The 26,047-nt window shown below is 40.4% G+C and overlaps 1 protein-coding gene across 1 annotated transcript in view; it reads right to left on the reverse strand.

Moving 5' to 3' along the window:
- The window catches only part of PTPRO (protein tyrosine phosphatase, receptor type, O), a gene marked incomplete at its 3' end in the record, with an annotated part of 62,737 nt that overhangs the window by 26,535 nt on the left and 10,155 nt on the right, over positions 1 to 26,047 (reverse strand). Inside the window, exons 3-11 of the mRNA XM_010287700.1 lie at positions 23,120 to 23,278; positions 20,942 to 21,094; positions 18,879 to 19,325; positions 17,727 to 17,888; positions 14,790 to 14,989; positions 11,873 to 11,993; positions 9,137 to 9,330; positions 6,622 to 6,733; positions 313 to 464 (exon numbers count right to left, since the gene is read on the reverse strand). Of these exons, the coding sequence (XP_010286002.1) occupies positions 313 to 464; positions 6,622 to 6,733; positions 9,137 to 9,330; positions 11,873 to 11,993; positions 14,790 to 14,989; positions 17,727 to 17,888; positions 18,879 to 19,325; positions 20,942 to 21,094; positions 23,120 to 23,278 (1,700 nt within the window). The remainder of the gene's footprint in view (positions 1 to 312; positions 465 to 6,621; positions 6,734 to 9,136; positions 9,331 to 11,872; positions 11,994 to 14,789; positions 14,990 to 17,726; positions 17,889 to 18,878; positions 19,326 to 20,941; positions 21,095 to 23,119; positions 23,279 to 26,047) is intronic.

Below are 26,047 nucleotides of genomic sequence, written 5' to 3' on the forward strand. Positions count from 1 at the left end.
ATCTTAATCAACTTGCTTAAACTTTGTAATACAAAGCTATCAACTCAGCAAAAAAATACAGAGAAATGATAAAAAAAGGATTAAAAAAACCACCTTCCCCACTCATACTTACACTCTTCTTGATTTTTTTCTTTCCTTCTGCAACCACCATCCAATGCAGCATCCTGGAATGAGAAAGGTCAGTACCATCGCCTCCATAGATCTTAATCAACTTGCTTAAACTTTGTAATACAAAGCTATCAACTCAGCAAAAAAATACAGAGAAATGATAAAAAAAGGATTAAAAAAACCACCTTCCCCACTCATACTTACACTCTTCTTGATTTTTTTCTTTCCTTCTGCAACCACCATCCAATGCAGCATCCTGGAATGAGAAAGGTCAGTACCATCGCCTCCATAGGTCCAGGTGACATACAAAAGCTGGTTGTAATATTCTATGGAGGTAATCTCAGGTGCCACTGGTGCTGAAGGAAGAAGGCAAATGTATTACAGACAGGGTCTAACACAGTTGATTACCAAGTCCAGTAATAAACTTCTGCCAAAGGATACTGATGGGAAGAGAGTATCATAAACATAGCAGAAACATATTAGTAAAAGCATCTGCACCTGAGTGCTAGCTGAAAGAAACGAAAAATGCCATTTAACCTGGGGGATATTTGGAACAAAAATATATTTTTGTTTGCAATCTTTCAGTTTAAAAAATAAAGCATGAAGCTACTGGCTGATGTAAACCATTATTTTAGTCAACATTTACAAATAGACTTCAAAGTCAAGTTAAAAGCCTCAGATATTGCTTCACCGTATTGTAGCACTGAAAAGGAATGACAATCAGTGAGAAATAAATAAGAATTGTCACACTGAATAATTTGGATGGCTTTTCCATAGGAAAAAATATCTTGTCTTCACTAAGCTTGCATCCTCCTCTGTGAAAAAAACCCAAACCTGCAGTTTTCCAAAGGTTGGAAAGCTGACAGCCATCAAAGCACCACGTGTCTAGTCTACAGGGATATGGTAGCTACATTATGAGGTATTAGGTGAAGCAGCTTTTGTCCCTCCTCTTCCTCCACACATCCAGCTCCTGCCCGGTGCCATCCCCTGCGCTGCACAGCTCCAACTGCCCCACCGCAGCCCCGCCAGCCCCTTCCACGGCTTGTTCTGCGCTGGAGCTGCCAGCGAGGCCTTGGCTCCCCGTGCAGCCCAAGAGGAAAGACAGCAACCTCCAGAGTAACTCCTCCTAAAATAGGTATTTAGGGTGAGTAAGAGAATTATGTCCTGGAGGTGCCTCTCGAATTGCAGAGGGACTATAGCTGATCAGCTCATCTTGATTGCCTAATTTGGAGGTGTGAGTCCCCAGTTAGGATTTAAGTTAAAACCGAGTGAAAGTCAGCGACTGGTAGAGATCATAATCCCCTCTCAAAAGGCTATCGGCGGGATAGCCTGGATAAAACAGGGAAGAGTACAAATCTGCCTACTTGGCAGATCCCTTAGGAGCGCCGTAGGGAAAACGACATGGACTGATTGACCTTCCTCCGCACAAGCCCCGTTGAGTCCAGCGTGTTTTGCGCAAAGGCGGCTCAGCTGCGGCGGCCCGGAGAGCGGGCGCTTCCCTCCGCGCTCCCTCGCAGAGCCCTGGGTGCCCGCACAGCGGCGGTGCCAGCAGCCGAGATGAAACGCAGGACGGAGTCAGAGCTCGGGTCTCTTTGCAGGGACCACAAGATGTCACTGCTGCTTTCACGAAGGCATCTCATGACTTTTGCACCGAGGCATTTGGCAGAGAACGGGTTTACTGAAGTAATGGCTTGAGGAAGGCCGCAAATACAATGCACGGACAATTTAGAGCCATTTAGAAACGTTTAGTAACACTATCCTCTCAAATTAATCTTGAAACTGTCCTTTCATGCTGTTGAGAAGCAGCAACTTTATTTAGTAAAAAATCTTTAAAGTAATGCTTCTTTTAGTTTCTAGAGCTCCCAGTCCATCGCTACACAAGGACTGTGTATTCCTCACAATTTAAGGTCAAGACTGGCATGAATCTTACACACTAAATAATTTCCTCCTATAACCTAAATATTGATGACATACTTTCCCTCCTAATATTCTCACAAGCTGTTTGCTTTAGGTATCTGGCAACGAATGTCCAGGATATGTGAAATGAGACTAAGGGCCGGGGCTTGCACGGTCAACCCCCCTAGCACCATGTTCCACTGGGAGCTGAGCGGCACAGCAGGGCTGTAGCAAGTTGCATCCCATTGCTGACCCGGTCGGGAGTGAGAGTTGAAGGCATCCATGGGACCAACAGACAGCAACTTGACAACAAGGACAGACGCGGTAGTACTCACCAACACCTGGTAGTACTCACCGACACCAACAGTCTGTCTGTCTGACTGTTTTTGCTTCTCCAAAGCTGAAAGCATTCTCGTTGTAAAAGAAAATGGTGGTGGTCTAAAGCGCCCTTGCTTATGGCTGCTTTAAATCCAGCTGTTTACAGCAGGCAGCATTAAAAACTCATTAGTCATCGCAGCAACACTGGCAGCACCACAGCCTCTCCCTGCGTTAAAACAACAGTGTGCAACTGTTGCTGCAGGAGCCCGAGAGAACAAACGCTGTTTCTGAACAAGCCTCTGGGACCCCCAAGATCTCCCCATTCTCTTGGGGACATCTGACCAGTTGGCATGGGAGAGAGCTACGTATCATCTGGTCTCTTCTAACACCCTTTTCATTGCAGGTACTGCAGTTCAGTAAAGCCCCAGCCTAGCTATAGATTCCATAGGAGCAGTAGGAGCCTGCGTTAAGGAAATGATTTGTCTGCCCTGAGCTTGCTGCAAAGGTATGGTCCCAAACTGCCACATGATCCTTCTGCCTTGTTTTAAAAAATCAAGCTTATGTTCCAGGTGCAGAGGTCAGCTTTCTAGTTAGACACAGAACTGACAGGTGTACTGAGAAGAAGACGACAAGATCTTCTACCTAGTATTTAGAATTTAGGGATTTGGGTTTGGGTTTTTTTTTTGTTGGTTGGTTGGTTTTGTTTGTTTGTTTTTTGTTTTAATTCCTGGCAACCTGTGCAGGGGAGGTAGTATTGGTCAGAATCATGCAGAAAGGGACCAAGTGCTCCAACACAGAATCACAGAATCATTAAGGTTGGAAAAGACCTTTAAGATCATCAAGTCCAACCACTAACCCAAAACCACCATGCCCACTAAACCATGTCCCGAAGCACCATGTCTACATGTTTTTTGAATACTTCCAGGGATGGTGACTCCACCACCTCCCTGGGCAGCCTCTTCCAATGCTTGATCACTCTCTCAGTACAGAAATTTTTCCTAATATCCCACCTAAACGTCCCCTGGCGCAACTTGAGGCCATTTCCTCTCGTTCTATTGCTAGTTACTTGGGAGAAGAGACCAACACCCACGTCGCCACAACCCCCTTTCAGGTAGTTGTAGAGAGCGATAAGGTCTCCCCTCAGCCTCCTCTTCTCCAGACTGAACAACCCCAGTTCCCTCAGCAGTTCGTCACAAGACTTGTGCTCCAGACCCCTCATCAGTTTCGTTGCCCTTCTCTGGACAGGCTCCAGCACCTCAGCGTCCTTCTTGTAGTAAAGGGGCCCAAAACTGAACACAGGATTCGAGGTGTGGCCTCACCAGTGCCGAGTACAGGGGCACCATCACTTCCCTACTCCTGCTGGCCACACTATTTCTGATACAGGCCAGGACCCTGTTGGCCTTCTTGGCCACCTGGGCACACTGCCATAAAACCATCTGTTCCTTCTCTGGAAAGAAAGAGGCTGAGGGTGATAAAGAACTCCACAGTCCCCTGGTAATTTGAAAGAGTGAAAAGGCAGCACCTACCGGGGACAAACACTTCAAACCTGCAGACATGAAAAATTGGCATGCCACTTTCTCACAAGTTAGCCTGACAGCAGTCCCCGGATAAAGCTGAAGAGATTTCAAGCAATAAAGCAATCAGAGGACCAGAGTGTATTTAATGCTCACATACAATGGTGACCATCTATTGATAAGCGCTTGTAATTTGATCAAATCACATTTCTTTGTTAGGACTGTTCCCTTAAAATGCTCTGATCTGGCTCACTGCTATTTAACATTTTCATCAATGCTCTGAAAGTAAAACCACCACTGACAAACCATGCAAGCAACATGGCAACTGGCAGAGAAGTAGAGGATTTGGACAGGGCTGTGATTTGAATTATTGATCTCTATGCTGGGCCTGTTCAAACAAAATGTGTTTCAAAGTGCCAGGTGCAAAGTGGAGTCTTTAGGAAAAAGGCATGCAGACATCAGTTCCCAGATGATAAATTCTGGAAAGCAGCTACCCTAGGAAGGAGTCAGAAGCCACAGAATAGAAGCAAATCAACACAGACCTCCAGTGTGATGCCACAGCAAATGCAGTCATCTAGATGCACAAACAGGAGAACATTGAATAGGGGGCTGATTTTGCCTCTGTAGGAGTATCCAGCAGGCTGGTATTACACTTTCAGTTTTCACATACTTTGGTAAAGACAGTAAAAATTAGAGAGGCAGAATGGGGGGAAAAAGTAATGTAGAAAAATGCCTTACTGTGAGAGCACTTGAAGAGTTCAATGGAAGCAATTTATCAACAGAAAAGAGGGAAAGTAATTCTGTATAGAGAGGGGAAAAAAAGCTTTGTGTCTCTCCAATCAATAAGAGAAAAGTGTAACAAGAATTATTGTCTGGATACAAAAACTAGAAAAATTCAGATCAGAAGCAAAGGATAAACCTTTGATAATAAGAGGAATTAAACATCGGTACAACTTTCCAGTTCGATATTTTCTGAGTATTTTCACTTTAAGACCAGATGACCTTTTTGAAGACAGGTTTTGACAATCATAAATGGATGACATTACCTAAGAGATTCATCAGTTTCTGATTTTTGTCTACATCTGCTAGTTAAGGAGTTGATCCATTTTTCATCTAATAGCAGTAACAGTTTTTACTTCACCCGTACAGAGATCCAGACTGATCCTGATGATGGCTTATATTTTAGAACAATCTTAATCTCCCTAATTTCTGCTGCAGGTTTCTGGAGACACAATATTGAAGTGTGAGGGCCCCACTGGAACATTTCCACTCTGAAACGCTGAACCTGGTACCCAAATCAGTTGGAAAAGACATTTCTCTCCTCATACAGCAACCAACCAGCTGGAAAATTGCTTCCTTATATTGCTACAGAAAAGCTGATTGATGCCAAAGGACAATGAATACCACTGGAGACCCTTCATGGGGTGCTGGTGGGTGCTATGAGTTATTGATATGCTGGAGAAGTGCCAGAATTTGCCGGCAGTGTAGCTTGGGATCAGATACGGCAGGATGGGAGAGTTTCTGCTGACTTCAGTGGAGGTAAGACTTAACCCACTAATAATTTTTCTGTCGTGGCTCTGTAGAGCACAGGCACTATATTAATCATCATTGCAAATGGGTCTTATTCAGTTCCTTCCTCAGATACATCCTTTTAGCATCTCACCAAAAAAGAAATCTGGGACTAGGCTAGTATCTGTTTCAGAGGGAGTGGCTGGGACCTTGTAGGCCAATTTTTCTCGTAATTTAATTTCTGCATCTAGAAAAGATGAGCAAGTCATACTTTATTTCCTCTCATGGTGCGTCTGAATTATTTACTGCTTTCAATCACCTGCAATGTGAACTAAACAGCGGTGCAGAAAAGCAAAATGATTCAATACGGAATTTCACTTAACCAGCCTGGATGTTAGGAACACCCGGCAAGGAGCTAACAGGACCTCTCCTATGCTGTTCCCTCTCTGACTAATCTATTTGACACATTGAAGATTCAAACCCAAAGCATCTGACAAGAGACAACAGAGTGCCCAGTGTGTTAAACACAGGGCTGGTCCCAACTGGTAGAGGGTGACCCATGTGGTTATATCAAGTTACCACAGATGAGAATCCGCATTACAAATGACTTGCCAGCACCACAGTTTCCCAAGGCCAATCTACCCAGCGTGGGTGCAATGCCTTGATCACAGGAGCACCCTTCTCTCCTTACTGTGAGCAAGTGAAAAAAAAACAGCAGAAAAGGCAAAGCCAGAGGACAATAAGAATGTGCTGCCGAACGTACTACCTGCCTCGGTCTGCCTAAGAGCGCGTAACTCTACTCCTTCTTGGCTAAGGTGCAGTCATGGTCTGATCTGTGGATTACTGGGAGGGGGAAAAAGGAGGAAAAAGCATTTGGAAACACTGAAAATACAGGGAAAAATGTTTCATAATATTATCAAGCCTAAGAATTCTGGTTACTTATTTCTCCATTAACTTCTCAATGTGTAAAACATACAGTGTCGTAAAAGACGAGCAGGATCACTGGCCCTCACTGGAGCCGTGCATTCAGCTGATGGAGAGGACTGTTCAAACACTGTGCTCTGCATAGGAAAATTATATATATTCATTAAAAGCAGTCCTCAGAGCTTTCCTTAAAAAAGAAAAAAAAAAAACCACCCAAACCTAAAAAACTCCACTTAGCTGTTAAATACCCTAACTTGCAAGTATGTGCGGGTGAAATGCAGCATCTAAGTCGGACTTTCTCAGCACTTCTTCTCCGAGGAGCATTTCCATGGTCTTTTCAGGCAGTGCTTACCTGTTATGAAGCTGATGGTGGAGCTGTCACAGCAGCTCAGCTCTGGGTCCCCCCAACTCACCATGGTGACTCGGAAATTATAATACCAAGCAGGCAGCAGGTTAGCTATTCTCTGTAAAGTGACAAAAGACAAGCACCAGCTCAGGAGAAAATTCACCAGCATGAGGTGTGACTTATAAAACACAACAATATTTATAAATCTAGTGCCCACACATGGGATCATTTTACTGAGCTCCCACTCCTTACTCCAGTGGAAACCTCTGTACTTTGGGATTTCAATTTATTTAAAAATCTGTGCAGTGAGAGCAAATATGGTTGTTGTGGCTCTGCTCTTATCCACGTGCACATGGTCCCAGGTCCTACCCACCACGGGAACTTCTCATTGACTTCCAGGGCAGCGAGAAGGATTCCTGCAGAGCGATCTTCCATCACAAAATTCTGATTTGATGAAGGCAGAATATTTAACTGGAAAATGTAGGCTTTTCTATTTCGATTAAATAAGGTTTGCGGATAAACGAGAAACAATGCTTTTGACTCAGAATTCCAATTTTCAAAGTGTATTTCACTTTGCATTATCATTTATTTCAAATGAAATATGAATGAAACATAAATGACTTCTGAGACATAAATTATATATAAATACAAATGAGATATGAATGAACTATAAAATGCAATATATTTTGTATTATAATATTTTATGTAAAATTTATGTTAAAATTCAAATACTTCCATTGACAGCACAAAACACTTCAAATATTTAATTCTTTGCCTAAATGAAAAGCCTCATGATATTTTAAAAATTAAAAATAAAATCAAATTGGAAATAATGAAAATTTTCCACAAATTAGAAATTGCTATTTTTACAGTGGCCTTCTTTTCCCAGATACTACAAGGCAATCAAAATATAGGGTTTGTAGACTATTTTCTTTATGCTTTTTAGAAAAAGGTGTATCCAATTAACACCAAAACCTTGAAGATGTTTGGACTTCTTCCTACATGCCCCTGGTGTAATACTGAAAATGCCAACATTGCTTTGACAATTTAAAATAAGATGCAGAGCAGAAAATGAATGAAGCAACTAAACAGAGTGAAAGGGCAAATTCAGTTCCAAAGGTTCTCATCAAGTGACAACCCTGCAGGAAATTACTTTTTGTCTAAGCTATCAGATATAGCTTGATTTTTGATTCCCTTGCCTTCTCATCAGGCTTGACACTGCTGCTCCAGAATGCACCACTCAGAGATGTCGGTAGGTCTAGGCAAATTTGTGGAACATAGTGGGATTCTGGAGCACTGCTAGAGAACCCAAACAGAAGTTCACCAAAACCTACCTGTATGCTAAATGCCATAACAGAAGAACACGGAGACACTCTTTTTCTAATTCAGGCTTACTCTTTAAAATTATTCTTTGAGAAATGCTCACTTCAGCTGCAATATAGCACTGTCGCATTTCAGACTGAAATTCAGGCAGAGGAATTCCAACTTGGCTTCCTTGAACAGGATTTGCAACAGTAAGGGACAATATCATCTCATTTTCTAATGAGCCACATTAACTCTGGAAGATGGCATTATTTCTAAGATGACTCAGATCACTCAGGTATTAATCTAATTGTGCTGAGTCATGATTACAAGATATTAATTACTCATTTGGTAAGTTATTTTTGGTTTTAATTTCCCCGGAGATTTATGTGCTAGATTTACAGTCACGTACCCAATTACAGTTAAACCGCTGTAGCCAAAATGACTCCACAAATGGTATTATGCAAATCAATTATGGTAAATCACTGTGGCTTTCACAAGTAGCAAAAGTTATTGCTATCCTTCTTGCATGCTCATAACTTTCTGAACAACTAATTTCAGATAAAATTGCTTGCTGTCTTGTGCTACAGTGAAGTCTAAAATCCTGTTCACCTTCTCTAGGAAATAATGGAAAGGAAGAGGCAAATTTCACTTTATTTCTGCAAAGATGCATGTGCATATATGTGTATGTGTCTTCTTCTAGAGACCAGTCTCCACCTAGTTGAAATCCTGGCATAAGTCTTTGTAGCTTCAGAATATGAAGGCTATTTTCACAAGAACACCTCTGAAGCTAAGCCTTCCAGATGGCACACTGCAAGACTAGTCTGCAAGCCCTAAATCCGTATTACCAATATTAATTATATAGATAAGGTTTTGGACTACTCCCCTCAAGGAGATGATGGAGTTTTTAAAGCCTTGACTGACAAACTAACCCACAAACTGAAGCTGCCTCTAGACTTGCTGAGCATGTCCATTTGTCAATGAAAAAGAGTCTCATCTCCTATGTCCTAAATTTAGTATAGTTCAGCTGGCATTCTCTTACTTTAGAACAGAAAATGCCTCTAGCATCCTGGCATTTTCTCTGCTTTGCTTGGAAAAAATGTGCCAGGCTTAAAGGCATATATACATAATCACGGGGTAAAGGCTGGGCAAAGAAATGTCACAAGGTGCCAGAGCCACACAAACATGGGAAAGTAATAGTCGTTAATGGTCACTTTACCACAGAGGCAGTTAAGGACACAGTTGCTGCTATTTCATAGTAGGTTGTCCACTCAGAGGTCATCGTTGATGGGTTGAAGTAGAACATTTCTACAACATATTTCCTGAACACCCCGAGGAAAGGTCTGTTCCAGCTCAAAACCACAGCAGTAGGTCCCAAAGGGTAAAGCGTCAGATCCTTTATTCCAGTGGGCACTATAAACGAGAAATTTTGGTTAGTAATGTGTGTCTTACCAGTTACACTTTATTTTAAATGAAAACCAATTCTACCTATTTCTGTTTTTTTCTTGACTTCAATTCCCAAGAGCTTCCTTGTCACAAGCAGTTGAATACCATTTTTTCGGCATTTGTTCTCCAGTTTGTTATGTCTACTTTTTCAGAAATGACTACAGGCTACTTGGTGTTGGCTGCTTAGCTTGAGATAAAGTACAGGGCTTCATTTTTCATAAATGGAGAATTCCATTTATGAAAAATGGTTCCTACTTTGAAAATCAGGATGTTTAGGAGATATTTCAAGTTGCTTAAAATCAAAAGCATCAAAAGCCATAACACTTTGGAAGATCAAGACTATGAGAAAGAACAGTTTTTACATCTATCCCTCCTTCCCCAGGGAACCTAAAGGTGCTGTCATGTATTGTGATTCTTGCCTCACAGATGATGACACTGAGAAAGAGAAGTCAAATGATTTGAAAAATGTCACATAAGGGTCAACTTCTGCAACCCTTACTTGTCTGGAAAGGAATTATTCTTCATGACTTAACTGAGGCTATTTAAATAAGTACTTTGCTAACATTTCCAAGGGTTGCAGAGCCCCAGCTATTGCACGCTGGGTCAGAGCCAAGACCAGCACCCAGATTACTTCAGCCCATGTTAGCACATGATTGCCTTTCCCTTCATAAATCTTTTACCACATCTTTGCTTTCTCTAAAGTGTTAATACTCACCCAATGAAAACAAGGCTTAGGATAAACATAAGGAGAATTGAATACTTTTTAAAGTGTATTTTATCTTGTTTCTGTTTCATTCATCATTAACTACCACTGATAATTTCACAGAACAGTTTGTTTTGCAGTTCTACTATTTTAATATCAAATTCAATATCCTGTTATGAAATGAAAACTCATCCAACTGTTGTTTTACTCCATCAAACATTCCCTTTATAATAAGAAACCTATGAGATGTTTTGTTTAGAAACTGACTGCCATTTTGAGTTTAGTAAGAACCTTCCATGGTTGTGAGGCTACACAAACATGGAGATAATGAAGGGACTTATTTACTTTGGGAATATATAATTTTACTTGCTCAAGTGAAAGTAGAATTTTGCAGGTTTCTGAAGGAACTACAGTGAGATAGAAAATCAAAAGCATTTGTAAAAATTGTCCAATAATAGAGATTTAATAATATATGGGTTTTTACTTACTGTTTTTTCCTTTACTGAAATATATCATACCCTCTTTTCAAATTTGTATTCAGACCCAGTTTATGAAAATATATAAGGAGACTGGCCTAGAATTAAAAGGCTCTCACCATATTCACTAGTCCACGTATTTGCTTTCATTTAAGGATTCAATTCTTAACAGGTTAGCTTTGGGGTTTTTTCTGTTTCACTTTCTTCCCTACATCACAGAGAGGAAGCAGAATGAAAAACACTGAAAATCTCCAGCTTTCAGCCACCTGCTCTCACACAAGGCAGACTATTTGTTAAAAGGAGAAGCTGGGTGACTCAGGCTAAATATTTCTCTGCAAATGTAACTCTGTACACTGAATCTCTTCTTCTTTGTCCTTTCTCTTTTTAATACATTTTGTTAAAATGGTAACCTTAACAAAATAAATTATATTGAAATTAAAAGATACTGAATTCTATCCTAAGTGACTATTTAATGACTGCTCAATGCAGGTGGTTTGGACTAGATGAACTTAAATTGTCCCTTCCAACCCAAAGATTCTATGATTTAGGAGCTTGGTGGAATCTTGAATTACAGGCATGGGGGCAGCAGCTCTGCTTGTTGGCCACAGAACCACATTCTTGAAAATGTTAGTCTCAGTCTCAGAGAGTTCTTATCTTCAAATCTCAAAGCAGAGAACATCAAGATCCACCATTAAACTCAAAAAAATCAAGACATACACAACTGAAGCTCGTGATGGTCCTGTGGTACCACGATAAGCCAGCTCTCCTGACTCTTGGCACTGTAGTCTTCAGACTGTGGCCTTCAGATTGGGCCACATTACATCCTTTATAAAGCACATTTGCAGCAAATGGTTTAAGAGCAGTCCCACACATTTCATGAGTCAGTGGGAGTGAATCACCTCCAGGAAGTGCCCACATCTCTCCATGCATCACAGAACACCTGCAGCTGAGGCTGGCTACACCTAAGTGAGGTGACTCCCACCCTAAATGACATAGACCATGAGCACTGCTAGAGACAAATATACTCAGGTGTCCAAGAGTGAAGACTGTTCTTTCCACAGCACCCTCTGTGTGCAAATCCTGACCATAATTGCTCTCTAGTTAGGTTTGGTAATAAGTTAACATTTAAATCTTCCACTGAAGGAGTATTTTCCCCACCTCAGCAATAGGCTAGAAAATGCAAGAAAAATATTCTCAATAAGTGTTCATTACATTTGCAATAACCAACATGACAATTTTGTACTCCTTCATGGGCTCTAGGACTTAATGAATACACTATACATATTTAAAAACAAAACAAAACAGATCAAACAGTAGATGCAGGGATTACCGATAGAAAATGTAACAGGATCAGAAGGTGGTCCAACCAATGGTCCTTTCTGTAGGTAAACCACGACTTGGTACTGGGCACCAGGAACAAGATTTTCAATGAGGCTGCTGCTTGAATTCACCTAGTAGGAGCACAATGCATCAGATATGAAGTACTTACTCAGGTAATTAAAAAAAGATTGAGACTGTACATGAACTACTCCAGTTACAAAAGGCATGATTCTGAAAACAGTGGCATCAGCAGCTAAAACTCCATTCATTAAGTCCAAAATGGCCAAACCTGTGAAAGTGATCCGGACTGACTTGACAAATGACCTGACTCTCAGAATCACACTTGCCTTGCTGTGTAAGGTCAGCTGTCACACTGCAGACCCACTCTCTCCTACTGTCAAAGTTTATTGAAATATTCAGGCTACATTATTCATATTTAGGTGATATTATTCAGGCTGGAATATTTAGACAGAGTTTTTTCAATAAAAGCCTGAGGTTTTTCATTGGCCATCTGATCCATCTGCAGCTCTGTGAGCTGAAGGCAGTGTTATGGGAAAGCTGTCTTCCAAATGCAAGTGTTAAATGACTGCATGGTGAAATCAGAGAGGAATTACTCTCACTCACCTCTCCTGCACAGCACCACAAAACTGACTAAGGGACCTTGTGATTTTTCTTTTCATTTTGAAACACCAACATTAAAATTTCTGCTGTGGCACACCAAGGTATTGCTCTGAGCTGGAGGCATGATGCCTGACCAGGTGACTCCTGGTCTGATTCAATATGAAAAGTCTTATCTCCTGGAGAGCCAGCTAACAACAAGTGCACAGAGCAGCTTTGAGTAAAGGATTTCAAGCACCCCTTCTAGAACTGCAGGCTGATATTTCCTACTAATATTTTCCTTGCAACCTTTCCAAAGTCTGTATCACAGCCAACTTTGCACTGATGTTTTATTACGATGCACGCGGCTACATCAGTGCCAGCACAGATTTAGTGAGGGAAGGAATTTGTCTTTAACAGCTGCTTTGGAAAGCTAAATCACTTTAAAATCACGCACGACAATAGAAATGGACAGAAGTCTGCACTTAATTTTGCCCTTTTCAGCTTGCCAAGGAGAATTCAAACCAACAGACATTAATAATTCCAGATGTAATAAGCTGATAAAATTTGATCAGAGGTGGTACGAATATCTGTGGTGACAAAAAGAAACAAAGAACTTTATTTAAACCTTTCTACCTTTTTGCAATAAACATGCATTTATTTTTACAGATATCTTGTTTATCCACGGATTAGCTTTAGGTACTTGTTTTTGAATTTGTAGATTAATCTTGTATTATTTACTTTAATCATATATGTCTATACTTGCTATCTTTGGTTTATATTCATGCACTGTACTGTTTTGCTTCCTGATGTAATGACTGCACTTTTAATAAATGAAAAGAAAATAACTCAAGGAGATTACAAGCTAATTCTGAAAAACAATTCAGATTATCATATAAAGACACTTCCAAGTGTTTAAGTTCATGGACAATCTTGGAACAAAACTCAAAACATTTTGATAAATATTCATTTTAAAAGACATTTTTAAAGGATGCAAACTCCCTATATTAATTAACTTGCAGAGCTAATCACAAAGTTGAAGGAGATGAAGATTTACTGGGAGTGTTAGCGGTCTCATTCCATTCCCATGGGCAAGCTGAGGGCGCAGCAGGGCAGCACTGCAGTCCTTTGCAGACTCCTCCATCACACACATTTAGGGAGCCAACCAGAAGTTGTGGCACTGCTTAGAAAATGTCCTTATCAGCATCTTGGCAAGGTAACTGAGATGTGGGCTAAAACCTCTTTCTAACTGAAGCCATGTGCCACTGATCCATCATAACCACAGGATCTGACGTGGGGTTGCCTGTAACAGAAAACTGCCATATTTTGCGGTCCAGAATTCTTGATCATTATAAACACATCCCATACAGAAGCCCTAAAGACTTGTTGTCCATCCGAATCACAAGCAGTCTGGATTATTATTTACTTACACCTTTTTTTATGGATGAAAAGAAAAGCTAACTTCTGATCTCCTAAAACTTCCAGGAAGTTTAGAGTCAGGTTCTGTATTCAAATGTAGGAAATCTAACAAAGAATTCATGCTAGTTCGATAATAATCATGCACGTGAACATTTAGTCTGGAGAAGAGGAGGCTGAGGGGAGACCTTATTGCTCTCTACAACTACCTGGAAGGGGATTGTGGTGAGGTGAGTGTTGGTCTCTTCTCCCAAGTAACTAGTGATAGGACGAGAGGAAATGGCCTTGAGTTGCACCAGAGGAGGTTTAGACTGGATATTAGGAAAAATTTCTTTACTGAGAGAGTGGTCAAACATTGGAACAGGCTGCCCAGGGAACCGGTGGAGTCACCATCCCTGGAAGTGTTCAAAAAACATGTAGACGTGGCGCTTCAGGACATGGTTTAGTGGGCATGGTGGTGTTAACGGTTGGACTTGATGATCTTGAAGGTCTTTTCCAGCCTTAATGATTCTGTTATCCTGTGTGATTCTGTGGATTACAGCATATGCGTAAATGTTATTATGATATGGTGCCATTTTGCTTACTGCCACAAAAATCACAGAATCACAGAATCATGTGTCCAGAAATGTCCCGAAGGGTACAACGTAACTCACAAGCTTGAACTGGCCACAGTCAGTCCAGCAGATATATGATTTTAACACTAATCTGGTTTACTGCACACTGTCACTGCTGTACGCCATGCTCTCCCCTCCAGTCTGCAGCAGCTTTCTCCCTTTAGATTGCAGAAGGGAGCATCTATGGCTGTTCTCTGCAGCCCTGAGCCTGATAGGGTCCTTGGGCATGACAATCCCAAACAGCAGGGTGATTAGCAATTTTCTCCTGTATTTGAAAAGCTTCCAGGTTTTGCCCCTTACCTCAGTGCAGTAGTGTTTTTCAAGCCTTTGACTTTCCTTTTGCTTCTGACAGGTCAGGGAGACCACAGACACGATGGTGCTGTTGCTGCCGCTCTCTTGTGATGCTGTCCAGGACGTCAGGGCAGTAGTGGAGCTTAGCACTGTCACGGTCACGTGCTGGGGCTTCTCAGTGAGCTCTTCTATCCATTCACCTGTGGGGCCTAGGACATGTCCCAAATGCACATGTGAGCAAGCCACTCTACACATTTGAGACGCTTAACAATAAAACATCCTTCTTTCACGGGATTGTTTACTACTAGTGAAAGAAGCTGGAGTGACATCTGTCCATCTCCACGGCCCGCAGGCAGCAAAGATGGCAGCCCCTGGGAAACAGCCCGTGGCCGGTGCTATTTCACCTGTAGCAGAGCAGACGATGAGAGAAACGTCACTGTTTGAAAATTCAGATTGCAGTATTCTCTATTGCTTACCAGAAAGCACCCAGCAATATCAGATTTGCTCCAAAGGAGTGTTTAAACCTGATGATATCCAATAATGTACAGATCACCAACCAATATTAAAGGACAAGCACACAAAATTTTTTGCCCTTCCACACACTAACATACCCTCCAAGTGTGCTACAGCCTTGAAGTGTGAAAATCGAGTTCACGCAGGTTACCACAGTGAAGAATCTCATTCTCCATCAGACATTTGAAGCACTCGGTAGAGAACATAGGTTTAAATGTAGATAAAATTACAGTTTCGAAAATAACTTCATCTAGACTTGGTCAAAATTTCAGATTTCATTAAAATGGTCATCTTTTCTTGTCACTTTAAGAGACTCTTGTGACAGCTCTCTCCTTGACATTTCTTCCTCCATGGTACTTTACATTTATTGAGAAAATAAAACAAATGCCAGAGAAAGAATCTGGTGTAAGATCAGCCTATAATATTTGACAATCCAGACTGCTATCTGGGTGCAACAAAAATGTTGTGTAATACAAGCCAGTAATTTGACAGGATGATTCACTGACTCAGTGCTACAAGGATAAGATAAGGATGAAGTTAGTTATGAACAAAATTATTCACAACAGCAGACCCACAACTACTCAGGTAAAAGAAAAAAAAAAAGGAATTTGATCATTAGATTAGTCTCTGGAACCAGAGGATGTATGTGTAGCTCTTATTATTCAGAAATTGTTTCAGCATCAGCATTAAGGGAACTGAGCTACCTCATGTCATGGCCCAAAGTTGTAGTCCCCACACAAAGCCTACTTGATCAGACTCATAAAGAGGAATGGAAAAGCAATTTCACCTTAAGAGTACTTGTGCACATCTCAGATTTGGCATACTACCAGAAACACATATAAAATCTATTTAAAATACTAAGGATCTTCTGTTTGACAATAAATAAGACAACTGCCAAGAATCCTCATCTGTTTCTAAAAGCCTGTAAGACTAACAGACAAAACCCAAAACCCAAATGTTCTCACGTTACATATAAAATGAAAATATTCATTACATTCCTGTAACATCTTAGTATTTTATAACCAATGAGATTCAAGTTCATCATTAATCTAGCAATCCATACATCTACACCTTGGATTAACAGTTTCTCATTTCTCTCAGCTCTCTGTCCCCAGTTGGTAGACTTCATGAAGAATACTGTATTGCATATTGCTTAATGGAAATAAGTCACACCTTGTAAAACAGAATAACATTTGGTACTAGTAGCAATGCTACATAATTTATTTGTGTACTATATATACTTTAATGCTTTCCATATAATGAAGCTGTCTAATAACTATTCCTAAAGACAACAAGAAGACAGTGAAATTACAACAGCAGAGACCCTTTCTCTCATGTGCTGTTTTCTCTTTTCTCTTTGTTTTCCTAGTACTGTTTCTTTCAACTATAAAGTTGTTAAAACATAAGAGCGTTAGTGGAATTCAGTTACAGGCAGTCAAGCATTATGATGAATTTAAGCCTAAATAGTTAGCATTTGTAAATGTTATGAGCTACTAACGACACAATTTTTAGTAATAATGTACTTAAGAACTTGAGTACATTTCTTTTTATCATGGGTATTTTTGCCAGCCTTAGCTACCGTGTCTTGTTGCAGTATTCATGATTCGAGGGAGACACTATCCTCCCACATGTAAAATTGTGTAGTGCTGCAAGTATTCCCCTGTTCTCATGTTCTCTACATTTTGTAGACTGTATTTATCTCCTTTTGTAGAAAAAGGTACAAAGGTGACCACAGACATCAGAAGGATAATAATCTGGGTTCACCAACACCTGTCTCACTTGCCAATCTAATTGTCAGTCATAATATTAGTTTACACAGTAGTGTATTATTACTTTGTCTTTTACTCCCAGGGTTAAGAAAACCTGGGATTCTACTGGGAAATAATAAATTACTTTTTCTCCTCTGAATGTAGCAGGCTGAACTGTTTCATCTACCGTAATTTGCCCTGTGTTCTCTCAGAGACCATGTAATTTCAGAGTTCAATGTTTAATTGTGCAATTCCCACACTCTCAGCCTGAGATGCCCTTCATCCCTAACCCAGTACATACAGCCTCCAGGAGTAAGGAAGTTAAGTATTTTCAAGAATATCTACAACCACCAACTTAATTCTCAGGATTAAATCCCCCCTTTGAAAGATGAAAGAGGAGAACACGTTTCAGTGAGCCGCTTCTGAACACTGGGCAGTGACTCTATCAAATACATCATCTGTTTTCAGTTCTTAACTCTGCCAAGATAGCACAATGAAGGCCCACCCAGGCAGGATATAATATATAACAAATTTGCACTATGTTTCCTTCTCTGGCACAGGAAATTCCAGAAGACCAGACTCTTCTGATTCTGCAGCAGATGCCATAGCTGCCACAGTGGTCAAGCTCTGTACATTAAATTTATATTGGTCTGGGATGAAAATACAGATTTGTTGAGATACTTACTGATGTAAAAGCTAAGTGTTTTTGCTGGTTGACTTCCCCGAACTTCACAAGAGCCAGAGGAGCTAAATGTTGTTACAGACAACTTATATTTTCCTGGTTCTTTCAGTTCAGCAACAAATTTGTGAGTGTCCTCACTTACTGTCAAAAATTCCGTGGAGTTCTCTAAATCAGGGGGGAAAAAAGTATGGATTAGTTGAAATTTGAAAGGCTCCAGCCACTGAGAAAATGATTTATATCAGAAATGCTAATACTGTTTCCGCTGTGGGATTAAAAGGTATCCAAAAGGACTGTATTTATGTGGGTAGTTTTATTTCTTGCCATCAGCACAAGTGTAATTAATGACTAAGGTTGCAGTATAGGTGTAGAGGAACAATAAACCCAGGCCAAATTTTCATTTAGTAACAAGGATGATAAAGTAGGGTTGCCAAGACTGTGCAAGTGAAAAACAGCATGGCATGGAAGAAAAGCAGCTTCCAATTTTCTATCTATTGCCTCTTATTCTGCAGAAAAAGTATTTGCCCTCAGTGTGGGAAGGCTTATGAAAACTGTTTGTCAGGAAATAAATTTCATTTGGAGAAAACAGATTTTCAGACAGAAAATCTTTAAGCAACATGGCTATTTTATTGTAGCTCTATCACCTGAAAAGTCTCCCCATTCTCCATCACAGCCTTCTTTTGGCCTAAGGAATATTCTTGGTAGCTGTCCTTTGAGACAACTGTTAATCTGAATGTAGACTGTCTTTTCTGTATGCTCCTTCCGGTTGAGGTCCTCCTGAGAACCTCTCTCAGTGGCACACAAAGCTATATGGTATAATGTACCTTCTTCGTCTCAAATTGCTGTCAGCTCACTTCTCCTTTATCCAATACCAGAGTGGATTTATGATAACTGCAGTGTAAACAGTGCAGCAATGTGTACAACATGGTAAATCTTGTTTAGCAAAACTGTAAACTGCGATTTACCTGTCCTCCCTTGCTTTTATGAAGCCCAGCCAGAAGTAAACGCTATTCAACACAAGAAACTTCTTGAGAAATAAAGGAGACCTAACAAAGCCCGCTGAAGCAGAGTACTAAGTAATTAATAATTTGTAGGGGAGAAAACCCACCAATGGAATTATAGAAAAGGGGTATGAAAAGGTATAAGTCTCTGTTTTACCTTCCCTTTCAATATTGATATGGAAGCCATCAAATGCAGTAGGTGGCTTTGGTGGTAACCAGGTCAGCACCATTTGTACAGGAAGGAAGGAGGGGGGCTCTGGCATGAGTTTTCCAGATGTGTTGACATCATTGGCCTCGTAATCACTGGAAACTGCATTGACAAACTCCTCTTCACCCTGTGACGACTCAGCTTCATTAGACCACCAGTACGGCTGCGGCGTGGTTTCGTACTCAGTGCTGTTATAGTGGTAGTCTGACCAGGCTGCAGATGTGTTCACTGCTGGAACGTCAGGTGGGTTGTCAGAAAAATGCCTAAGTTTTTCTTTCCTTACGATTTCTTGTGGTCCCATGAATGATTCTTCTGCAAAATTCCCACTGTGTTCTTCCCAGTTGTTTCTGTTGATTGGTACAATCTGAACAGAAATGTTTCGAGGTGGGTAAGGAACTAAAAGAGAAGCAAGGATTAGTCTTTTAATAGGTATGTTCTGTGCACCTTTACGATATATTGTTTGCAGAAAAACAATGTATCTAGGGGATATTTTGAAATAACTTGTTCTTATTAAGATTCTCCCTTCTCTCACATATACTTATAGCAGATGTGATTCTAGTGGCATCAAGATGAGTGTAAGTTCACAGAAGAATCACGACTCAAGAATACCAGGACAAAAAGTAGATGTGAAGTCACAGTAAATCAGACTTCAGTCCTATTACAGCAGCAAGGCTACCTGAGTGTGAATTTGTAAGAGTGGAACTTAATTTATTTTATTGTGTCTTTCAGAAAGATCTTGATAATGGAAAAAAATACTTCTGTAGAAATAAATTGAAAAACATATGCAGAACTAATATATGGCATAGCTCATATTTAAAAAGTATGACCTTCATGTTGCTGTAGGGCTTTTCACATACTTTCAGCAGCTACCTTTTCACAAACATTAAACATCAGTTTAAGTTTTAATATTTGTGAAAGCTTGATCTTAAGGTTTGGGTCTCCAGAAGACAAAATTCTGGCACACAAAGAAGTTACTTCAACTTATGCCAGGAGATGAACACACAGCATTTTGTCTGCCTCACTGTAATTGCTTGTCTCTCTGCCCTTACACAGGGTGAGTGCAAGTAGCCTCTGCAAACAATTTTGACTGTCACCTTTTAAGCTGGTACCTTACAACACACTAATTTCTTCACCTCCTTTGTCCCAGCCACAGCCACTAATACAAAGCCAGATGCTACAATCTCGTTGCAGTTTGTGCAAAGAATGAGGGATGGGAGGGCAGCAGAAAAGAGAATTGTGATCCTGTTGGTTGCATTCTTATGGTTCAATATCTTGATAACTATATTTAGGATCTTCAGCACAGAACTCAGCTGGCATCAGTTCGCTCTGCTCTGTCCAACATCAGTGTATTCATGTGAAGATTTGGCTTTTGGATTTTACCACTGGTTCATTTCACTTTGGACCCTGGAAAATGTCTGTGGTCCAACAGATTAACAGGACAGTTTGGGCACCGTCCCAGGACCAAATTAAATTAGTTCTGGACCCTGAACAAACGCAATTTTGAGCCTTTGCAACATTGCTGTCTTGGAAATTAAAAGTTCACGCTTCAGGGCATAAACTGGCCGCCAAGTGGGGTGACTATGACATTCTTCTTCTCTGTGATAGCAGACTGCACACTGAGGAAGGCCTTCTCCAACAGTTTAGCTATGATTCACTGCGCAAGGAGACAGACCAATACAGATAGATCAATAGTATGCTTAGTGCAGCTATTCCTGTGGCTTAAAAATTAATTCCTCGTACAAGGCCTAGGATATCTCATGTGAAGCAGAGTTTCTTTTCTAAGAACCAAGCTTTAAAACAGTAACGCTCCTGCAAATTTCCCTTTGCACTGCATTGCACACATACCCCTATGTACTAGCCGCAGCACCCTCCTCCCATGTTCCTGGCCAGGAGCAGCTCCCAGGACTGTTCCCACACAGACCCTCCTCTCTCTGGATCAATCCCCTCCCCACAGCAGAAAAGAAAGCAGACAGACAGGCTTGGAGCAAATGGTACATAATGATTTTCTTCACCTGTTCTGTGCCGTTTGGGCTCATGCTGGACCCCGCTGTATTCCACTAGGGTGCTTTTGTTGAAGGTTGCTTCTGATACCAATTGAAATGTGATGTTGCTGTAGCATATACCTGGTAGCCAGTGATTGAAAACTGTTTTACCTTTAAAGAAATCTGCAGAAGGTTTAAAAAGAAGAAAGGAAAGAAGAGAGGAAAATACATCAAAAGTTCACTTTCTGATAATGCAACTGCACATGCTGAACTGGCAGTGTTTCAGGCATTTAAACATTGCTCAGCCTGGTTTCAGACACGAAATTCTAATAATTCAGTTTGCCAACATTCTTCCTGGCTGTCAAAGCCACCTTGTTACAAAAGAAAAAACCCAGCACAAGAAACATGAACTACTTTTCACAGGAAAGGGAACTGAACCTGGCAACCTGTTCCACCCGACGCCGAATATCTCAAAGAGCATCTGACAGTTTCTGCAGACCTTTAACTGCTGCACGCAAAAGCGTCCTTGGTGTTTGGCTGACTGAGGCTTAACGTTCAGGGCAGATGCTCAAAGGGCCACTACCCAACTGAGCGCAAGCCGCGGTACTGAGAGCTGAGCTCATGGCCACCATCAGCACACGTGCGGGCTGAAGAGAAATTGCTTAGGTCTATTTGGCTACAGGAAGGAGTGGGAAAGCTGACTAGCCGATCTCTTAATTCAGGTTGACTTTTTCATTTATCAGCAGCTGCAGCATTACAGTCCCTGGAACCATGTCTTAGCTGTAGAAGACAAAAATTACTGCTGGTATCCCCTTTGTTCCCTGGAAAGAGGTCACCTACATTTTGTGCTACAATCCAGAATCACCCTTCCTAACTTCTGGCACTTGACAGCATTGAAAATGTGATTTCTAGCCCCACTCTGTATTGAAGCAGACTCCAAAATTTTCTGACCTCTTTCTGGAGGTACGTATCTCCCTCTGCTGACTTTAGAGAGAGCTTACAGTGAGCTGACTTCCACTCTGGGAGCCTTAGTTCAGCACCTAAAATTCAATCCAGCACCTACCGGATTGCTCAAAGGCATTTTACTGCCACTATGCAATGTTAAACCATTGGGGTTTCAGGGCCTGAAGAGTATGCAGGTGCCTTTCTCACCTCTTAGGATGGTTTCCATAGGATAGTCCCATTTACATCTTTGAGATAAATGCTATGTGTAAGCTATACTGCAGGGCAAAAGGGAGTTCAGTTTTAGAAAAATAAAAAAGAAAACAGAATTTGCTCTTGTTGGATTGTTTAGATTATTAGATTGATTGTTTAAATTGTTTAGACTGACCGTCTAGATTGTTAGATTAATTGCCCTTGATTAGATTGTTTTAAGAAAAATTAAATCCATAATATGCAGCAGGGTTCATTAGCTCAGGGACAATGCTGAATGCTACAGTAATATACAGCACTACACAACATAGTACTGTTAGCACCATGTCTCTCTGTGGTGATACAGAAGTACCAGGTTCACACCCTGCACCGGGAATCAGGCATTCTGAATGGGTTTCCCAGCTCTGGGGTACCCCAGAGCAATCTATCAATCAGCTCTTCATCACAGAGGAAACCCTGGCCAGAAGGAAGGGACTGGGAACTTTTTTAATGCTTTCAATTGAGACAGAATGTCAGCCAGAGATTTCAACAAGCATATCTAGAAAACTAAAAGGTATCTCTGTCCTTCCTACTGAGTTCTGGGTTTCTTTCCTTTTTTCATTTTTCTGGTTTTTTGTTTGTTTGTTTGTTTGTTTGTTTTTTTTTAATTACACAGCAGCAGCAAAGATAATTAAAAAATGGTGGATTTTTTTTTAATTATTATTATTTTAGTGTATGTGTTTATTTGGAAGCACCAGAAATTGGGAATCTCTTTCCAGGTTGATTTCAGAACAGATGAAAAAAATCCAGACCACCCAGCCTTCCTCTAAAATCCAAAAGAAAGGAAGCATCACCACAACTAGGCTGGGAAGCAGGTTTAAATCCAAAGTGAACCACCAGCTCAACTTGAAGACCCATCCCTTACTTCATGATATAAAAGTTATTATATAAAACAGACATATTACCAGAAATACAAATAGTTATAACCAATACACGCCAAAGCCATGCCTGAGACCACTGTTTAAAATGTTTCCAGTCGAGTTAACATTAAGTTTCAGTGGAATAGTTTCCTCCTACCTTTGTACAGCATTGTTCGGTAGTCTTTTCCTTCCCAATAGCTTATATTTACCCTGGTAAAAACATTGTACTTCTCTGGGTACTGAATTTCAAACAACACTCCTGTTTCTGGAGATGGTTTGTAATCATAGATAGAAACACTGCTCACAGGAAGGGGTTCTAAAGGATATACAAATAAAAGGAAAAAATGAAGAAACAAGCAGATTAATAGGCAAACTCTGTTCTTCACACATATACAATACCAAAGAAACAAGTGGTTTTACGAGGTATGGAACAGGCACTCTTAAATCTACCAGGTGATACTTGGGGCTGCACAGAGGTCTAGGCAAAGCTACTTGGAACGTTGTCAAGGCCAAGATTTGTGTGTTCCCCTCAAAACGATTTATGTTCTTGATGCTTATACTTTAACAGAAAAAATTCCTTACTTGCCGTAAAAAATAAGATTGAAATAGCAGTTATTATTTAAGCACTCACATTCATCACCCCAGGAAGATTTTTGTCTTTAATGGTTGCCAATCACATAAAAGCGCCGAGACAAAAACAACAAAACACTTGAAATTGCTCATAACTTTGGCATAAATCTGAACTTTTAGGATTAGTTGAGAAGCTTATAGAGTACCGGCCAAAGGAAGCTCCTGGAATGAAGATTTTCTATTTTGGTATATATATATATTTCCTTCTTTCACTGGTAATTACACAGTCTCCATTTCTAGCATACCTGAGAGGGCCACCATCCACACCAAACTTCTACAAAATATTGTGGTACCATTACCATTATTTTACAGACAAAGAACTGAGGTACAGAGCAGTAAAGTGGTTTCCTGGTGGGCACAGGGGAAGCCTGTGCACAGAAGGGAGGTATGTGAGGAACTGCCAATTCAGTGCTCTGAGCTCTGAGCCATGTGGGCTATAAAAAGTAAGAAAAATAGCCTGTGTCCTGTGATATGGCATCTAAACCAGTGTAGCTCCATCAGCTAAGGAAAGCTGTGTCAATTCACTGCTGCTGGGAGTCTGGATTGTCACTAACAATAACAGAGTCATGGTTTTATTCAGCCTCCTTTACAAAAAAAAAAAAGTAAAAGAAAATTAGCCTTTTTCTCAATGCTCCCCTCAGTAAGAAAAAAATGACAGCAACACAACTATACATTGCTTAAGAGGGACAAGCAGGTATTCAAAACACAGTTATAGTGTTAGCTGAAATTTGTCATGCTAACATATTTTAATAGAGGCAGTTAATGCACAACACCCTTAGTAACTATGCCAACATCCTTATAAGCATTATCGTGTTGATTTAGTTCCTGCACACTGTGCAGAACAGATTGAAAAATTCAGGCTGTTTATTAGCATGGCCTTAGAGGACACATTTGAGTTCAAAGTTCTGTTGTGGTAGGCCCTGGAGAAAAACTAATAAAATATTTTTCCCTAAAGAGCATAGAGTCACGAAGGGCAAGAGAAAGAGCAGATGAAAGGGAACAGCAGTATCAGTTTCAAAAATGGAATTATCCCACAGAGGGTGGAATAGGTTAATCAGAGATGGAAAAGCAAGACTGTAGTGGAAGCGAAAATTAAATCCCAATTAACAGCACAGTATTTTCACCATAGTACCCCGTTTCCAGATGTAATGAGAAGTGGAGAAGAAAAAGCAACTAAGAACAAAAGCCACAGATTCAAACAGAATCTCTCCCCAAGTCTTAAGAAGTCACGTCGTCATTTTTAACTTTGTCAGAGCATGGGAATGTAATGTTGTGGGATTATTAAACTATTTGTCATGGCAAAGATGCTGCCTTAGCTGCAGGTAAATTCAGGTAAATCAGTATATTTGTATGTTAACCACTGACAAATAGCAACTCCCAATCTCACAGATACCAACAGGCACTTCAGTGATGGGATCTGTGAAAATTTTGCTGACAATTCGTGACAGTGAAAAATAAATAGGAGTAAAGCAGATCATGGGAAACAAAACCTACCCTCTTCTTTCTGCTGAGGCTTTTCCCATTGCTTGTTCTGAAATAAAGAGTTGATCTGACTATCCCCATGACCAGAGGGTTCATAACACAGCTCACCCAGAGCATGAGAGTAGTTTAAATGTCAACAACAGTCTCCAAACAGCACAACTCTTACACACAGTCGTCTTTCATGTTAGCGGGTGTGCCCCGGGCTTTCTTCTGCTATCTCAGTCACATCTGAGGTCTCCTTATTTCTGAAAGAATTACTAAAACTTTCTTATGTCAGTGATTAAATTACCCTATTTATTCCTTTCTACAACAAATCAAATAAAGGCTAGAAGTTATACTCATTTTTAATCCAAATGATTTTTCTTCCTGATGCTTTGATTTAGTTAACCAATAATTGAATTAAGCAGTAATCACCACAGACTCTCTTTCTTGTTGTTATCTTCCACTTACTATCCTCTCCTTGCTTGTGGCTGATGTTAGCAGAGTAGCATGAGTGATATAATGCAATATAAAGATTCTTCCATTATCTTACTTCCTTCGGCACTAAATCTTCACATCAAAAGCTATTTGCACACTGTGAAATTAAAAGGACACCCAGCAGATAAAAATCACGTTCTGTTTTTCACTTACTAACTGCTTCCTAGGGTTATTAAACTTAAAGAATATGTAAAATATCACTCTTCACTATCTATAATTCAGAGCATAAACAGCCTGGTCTTTTTAATTTTACAATTTTCAGTGTTTAAGATTCAGCTTTTCACAAAATTCTGTGGTTCTCAAGAAATAACCTAAATAAAGTGTAATACAATACTTGAGAAACCCTAGACCTTTATAAACACTCTGTACTACATTGATGCCTGAAGTCATATTACAGAAGGGACTTAGAGGATTTCAGTGTCCCTCTAACAGCATGTTCAAGGCACTTCTTCATGTGCAATCTTTTTATTTTTAGACTTGCAGATTATATTAAGTA

The sequence above is a fragment of the Phaethon lepturus genome, unplaced genomic scaffold, assembly GCF_000687285.1.
Source record: "Phaethon lepturus isolate BGI_N335 unplaced genomic scaffold, ASM68728v1 scaffold12820, whole genome shotgun sequence".
In the NCBI taxonomy this organism is placed as follows: Eukaryota; Metazoa; Chordata; class Aves; order Phaethontiformes; family Phaethontidae; genus Phaethon; species Phaethon lepturus.